At 45.2% G+C, this 5,977-nt stretch overlaps 1 protein-coding gene across 1 annotated transcript; it reads right to left on the bottom strand.

The window, feature by feature from the left end:
* Positions 1–2,374: 2,374 nt before the first annotated feature.
* On the bottom strand, positions 2,375–5,078 carry LOC121002383 (DNA damage-regulated autophagy modulator protein 1-like). The gene is made up of 7 exons (XM_040433845.1): positions 4,679–5,078; positions 3,964–4,031; positions 3,628–3,770; positions 3,241–3,412; positions 2,811–2,872; positions 2,564–2,650; positions 2,375–2,455 (listed from the first exon to the last, which is right to left on the bottom strand). Exons 1-7 carry the CDS (start codon positions 4,795–4,797, stop codon positions 2,375–2,377), a joined length of 732 nt encoding a protein of 243 aa, XP_040289779.1. The 5' UTR covers positions 4,798–5,078.
* Between the last annotated feature and the right edge of the window lie 899 nt (positions 5,079–5,977).

Genomic DNA, 5,977 nt, shown 5'->3' with positions numbered 1-5,977 from the left:
AGACTGATCAGGATCCTGATCAGTCTTACTAATGCCATCAGTTAGCATACATTTTGCCTGATCCGGCAGGCAGTTCCGGCGACGGAACTGCTTGCCGGATCTCTCTGCCGCAAGTGTGAAAGTAGCCTTACTCTATTCAGAATGCATGGGGATAAAACTGATCAGTTCTTTTCCGGTATAGAGCCCCTGTGACGGAACTCTATGCCGGAAAAGAAAAACGCTAGTGTGAAAGTACCCTAAGGTACACCCTGTTTTCAGAGGTTTTATAAATATGACTTTTAACAATAATTTTACCCATTTTCTTCCAAATTGTTTAAAGGAGTATTCCAATTAGAATATGTTATCCCTTATCCCCTGGAAAGAAAATAACTGGTAGATTGGTGGCAGTCTGCCCACTTAGACCGCAACCATGGGCGTAGGAAGCAGGGGGGACGGGGGGGGATCCCCCCAGGAAATAATGCGGGGGGGACAGGTATGGTCAAATCCCCCACAGCGGCAGCGGGGCAATGTGTGCGGCGGCGGGGCAGGCACTGAGATGAGCGCTTCCATTGTGGAAGCGAAGCGCTCATCTCCATAGTGATCTGTTTGTATCGCCGTCCTCAGGACAGCGATATAAACAGAAGGCTGCGGAGGAGCAGGGCAGGGAGGTGTGTCCCTTTCCTGTTCCTCTGATAGGCTGCCCGCACTACAATATATATACAATACTTTGTTTTACTGGCACATGATTGGGGGGGCTATTACTGGCACATGATTGGGGGGGCTATTACTGGCACATGATTGGGGGGGGCTATTACTGGCACTTGATTGGGGGGGCTATTATTGGCACTTGATTGGGGGGGCTATTACTGGCACATGATTGGGGGGCTATTACTGGCACATGATTGGGGGGGCTGTTATTACTGGCACATGATTGGGGGGGCTATTACTGGCACATGATTGGGGGGGCTATTACTGGCACATGATTGGGGGGGCTGTTATTACTGGCTGATGAGAGGCACTGGGGGGTTGATGAGAGGCACTGGGGGGCTGATGAGAGGCACTGGGGCTCTTATCTGAGGTCTGATTGGGGGTCATTCATATAGGGATCTGAGCTGAGGTGTGATCTGAGGTCTTATTAACATTGGGGATCTTATTGGGGCTGCTAGCTGAGGTCTGATTAACATTGGGGGTCTGATTGGTGGTCTGACCTGAGGTGTAATGAAAAATATTTTTTTCTTATTGTGCCCACTTCCAGCCCGGAGCCCAGCTGCCCAGAGCACTGATCTGGGGCAGCTTGGAGAAAAAGGCCTCACAGTCTCCCACACTCCTTCTGCCCGGCCAAGCCAGCCAGCCCCTCAGGCAAGCCAGCCAGCACCCCTGAGTCTTCAGAACTGTAAGTGTGGGGAAGGGGGGGAGTTCACACACAAACACACACACACACACTTAAAATTTAACGATATAAACAACTCACAGTTTACTGAATAAGAATATACCCGGCGAGCAAAAATGCTGTCCCCCCCCAGATTTTTAGGGGTTCCTACACCCATGACCGCAACCAGTCACAATGATGAGGGATCCACGCCCCCAATTTGAAAAGAGCACTGGTTGAGTCTGCGCACCACCACTCTGTGCATTCTGTAGCAGAATACAACATCACTATCTCTAACAATCACATAGATTTGGGGTGGAGTTGTAGTGCATATGCTCGACCAACACTCCATTCAAACAAAGGGACACAAGTCCTAGTAATAGCTGGATAAGAGATGAATTATCCCAAGCAGAATGCCCTTTTAATGAATCACTTTTATTATACCCATAAAATTTGAAAAAAATCTAACCCTGCCATTAGCACCTTCATCGTTTTCTTTCCAGAGCTTGGACTGATCACCCCTATGAAGTTCCCCGGTCTTTATTGGGTAACATTAGTTACAATACATTCCCTACAATAAAGAGGCTCGGACACATTGTTAGCTGCCTCATGTATTGACTCATTTATTAACAGGCCAGTGGTTTTGAAATGGCCCTGATGATGGTGAACCCCCAACTCATCCTTCAACACTCAGGGAAGGAAAAACCCCCTAGTGGAGGAAACCTCCAGGGAACCATGGCTGAAGGACTGCCCTTCCCCTGGGCAAGGGGGTAAAAACCATCATTTGAGAAGAGGTAGCTATGGAAAGTCCGGGTAATTGTCACATCCAGTATTTGGAAATTCTGCTAGATGTTGAATCCAGAAAATCCGGTAAATGTCAAATCCGGTATTAGGAAAGTCCGGTAAAATGTCACATCCAGTATTGAGGACAGAGACCAAGCCTGGAATCTGCCTCTTGATCCAGAAGATTCATGTCCAGCAATGTCATGATGGTTTCAGTTGTCTTGGCGCTCCACCCCTTGGATCTTATTGGGGGTTTTCAGGGTCCTGGGTCTTTTCTCTCAGGCCAATGGAGACACCTTCTCGGGACAACGTTAAAGACAAATGCTGAGAAAAAAGAAGAAAGACCATTAATTATAAAACAGCTCTCTATAATATATTACTTCTCTGAAATGTTTCTGGAGCACATTAGACCTTGACACGGCATCTACTCACCTGGAAATCTGTATAGTTCATTAGTTGGTGTATTATCAGGCCAAGAAATCCAGTCCACTCGGCCACCATGCCTGTCCTGGTGTAGATCTGCAGAAGACAGAATAGAGGATTAGTGCCTGGCGGTACTCACCAGGGACTCTATATGGAGTGAGAAGGGAAGATGGAGGTGAGATAGGAGCTTTTATATTACTGTTACACAGGATAGATGTAGATTATACAAGACGGTAAAAAAGTTGCATGAACTCACCTCTTCACATCGGCCAGTACATGGAAGAAGCTGAAAGTAGCCGATGGTCATACACACAGAAACTGGAAGGACGTGTTAAGGACAAGTAACAGAATTAATTGTATTATTATAGTGTTTCCTATACTGTGATGTCTGATCTGTGCTACAATGGGGTCAGAGGAAGCGAATAATCTTAGTTGCCAACAGTCCCAAATTTGCCAAAATGTTTCCAAATTTTCAGAGACAATCTCTCTGTAAATTTGGGTTGTCCTGGGCCGAAAAATGGGTGGGGCTTAGTTTAACTCCACCAATGAGTGAGCGTGACCTGACAATTTAAGGGGGTGGGTAGCTTGACCCAAATTTACTAACGGCAGCAATGATGGTAAGTACGTATGTGTAAGTGTATCCAGCACACAACATGGCACTGTACCAGTCAGCTATAAGAGGATACAGGTCAGCAGGCCCACAATGGGCACCAAGGTTGATGCCAATCTAATGTGGCATAGGCGGCGACTGCTGAAGGATTTCTTGTACAGGCATACAGCTTGACCTAGGTTGTAAACGGCACAAAAGAAAAATGCCGGTCCTGCGCCGATCCTGTGGACTGTAGGACTGATCCTCATCTAGAACAAAAGCAGAGGAATAAATGTCATCAATGTGGACGTCCTGAAGATCTGAGAATACAGAACAGCAGAGGCCGCAGGTGGTGTCATTATACAGGGGCAGTAATACATAAGAATAGTCACCAGGGCGCGTCATTGTATTTATACACATCTCTTGACTTCAAGCGATGTCCCCTCTGTATTACTAGTCCTGAGACCTCTGTATATAAACTTACCGAGACTATGGCGGTCACAACGGTCCCAATGCAGCCAATCCATGCAAAGGCATAGAGGATTCTCTGGCAGATGATATGTCGCCTCTCTGATTGTTCAGACCGGATGATCATGAACCGGTACATGATGGAAGCGTTGCCAGCTCCTGAAATAGACAATACATGGGATCAGCCGGGAACGTCCATAGACACTTGTGATAACCTCCAGGACTCAGTGATGATTATAATCTCCAGTGATGGCCGCCGCTCAGCAGTGAATAGTGATTAGGGAGATAACATCATCACTGAGCGCTGGAGCCGCTGATCTCCTCATGATGTTGTCTCTCTAAATCCACTTACCAAAAAGGGCAGATATTAAGAAGACCACTGTAAAGACCACCGATTCGGGGAATATTCGTCCCGTGTCACTGAGAAAGAAAGCAAAATATTGGGTGTTATTAGGACACAAACGGCAGCAGGATTGCGTCATGTCTTCTAATAGCAGAGGAGACTTTATTTCCTTCCATTGTAATCATCCTCCATAATATGATCTAATGTCCAGACACAAATAGAAGACAAACAACAATGGGGAAGATATTATGGAGCCGTTGCTCATAGCAACCAGTGAGATTGCAACTCTAAAAAATTATTAAGAAAGAGACATTTTCTACAAAAAGTTGCTTTTTGCACTCTTAAGCCATTTCCAAAAAGTGGGTGTGGTTTAGGTGGGTTAAGCAGGAGGGGGCGGGCCTCTGCAAACTGGCAAATTTCCACCTGAAATAGTTGGTGCAATTAAATTTTTTTTTTTTTGTGCATGGGGGTCAGAGATGCTCCTAATTTATTATGAGGCTTGTGCATCTCACTCCAGTGCAGATTAGATGAGGGCCGGGGCATGAAACCTCAGCCTTCATAGATTCCCCCACCCCCAAATGTGATGTTTTCTATACTAACAATTATTAGATGGAGCTTATTAATAATCCACTAATAATAATGTAATAACTTTCCAGGAATAAACTGATAATACGGTAATAACAGTAATAATACTACAGAGGAATCCCGCCCCGTCCCCTCTTACCTGATGTAAGGATATTTTACATGGCCTGGGATGACAGTCAAGGCAATCAGGGCACAGAGGCCCGATAGCGTCCATATGACCCAGAGGAAAAGCAAGAATGCCAAACCCCGGATCTCCATGGCGCAAAGTCAATTATTCGCTAAGCGAAAGCAAGGATTTGCTAAGCAAAAGCACAAGCCGATCTGTCTCTCTCTATATCCAGAGAAAATCTGGCTGCGATAATGTCAGGCAGTGGTTTTCTAAGGCTCAGAACTCGGTGATGTCACTAGCTTCTGTGACATCATCACACATTCTGCAATCTTATTGGTCCTCGCTAGTTTATTTCATTTCATTGGTTCTCCCTTCAATGTTACATCATCTTATATACTTGAATCTGATTGGTCCTCAGTAGCTTCTGCGATGTGATTGGTGCTTTAACCTCCATACATGCCTGGATCTGATTGATCCTCCGTATTTTTGAAATTTATGCATATGTTGCTGAGATGTTACTGGCTTTTCAAGTCTACTGAATACAGATGAAATTCTACTTTTAGACATGTGTACCATATCACAACAGAATGAGTAAAACTGGGTTATGGACCCTGCACCCATGTGAGCCCCTCTGCCTACAATGTGTAGGGAATGAAGGGCCCATGAAAGGTGTCTCTTCTGCTGACCGTTTCAGGAGGGAAGATATCACCTCTCACTGCTCTGCGCTCCTATCCAAATTATTCCTGCTTGTAAACTTGAAAATTGAGTTTTATAGACGTTTTTGGTCAATTATTGATAATGCAATTCCAAAATTATATGGCGTATCCATTTAAGGTAGTTGTCTCACACTAGTTGCCCTGTAATACTTTTGCAGCAGTGGACGCAGCAGAGTATATGGTTTCATAGTCATATACTTTGCAGTAATGTTAATGTAATCCATTGACAAGACAGGTCAGTCCGAGTCAGAGTTACAGGGACGCTCTGATTTGTCTAGTAGAAGGGGTCTTGAGCAGAAGTCCCCATCTATGATGTTCAGATATGGCATATGGGTAGTGCTGTCCCAATGAGCCCACACTGGAGATACACCCATGATCTTCGGCTCCTGTCTCGTCTTTGCTACAGAATGATTTTGACGTTATTTGGTAATGAAATGGCAAATGTGAAATTTTCCTTTTTTTGATTGATTACAAAGGGAATTGAGGACAAATTGGAGAACCGTGGATTGTTGTGCAAAACAATGAAGACCTCCTTAGGGCTCATCTCCATACAGGGGGTCCAGCCATAGCCTAGCTCTATACACATACAGATACAGATTGCTGGAGGACACAG

This window comes from Bufo bufo, chromosome 5, assembly GCF_905171765.1.
Source record: "Bufo bufo chromosome 5, aBufBuf1.1, whole genome shotgun sequence".
Classification (NCBI taxonomy): Eukaryota; Metazoa; Chordata; class Amphibia; order Anura; family Bufonidae; genus Bufo; species Bufo bufo.
Note: the sequence above shows the minus strand (reverse complement) of the source record. Positions and strands in the feature narration are given on the sequence as shown.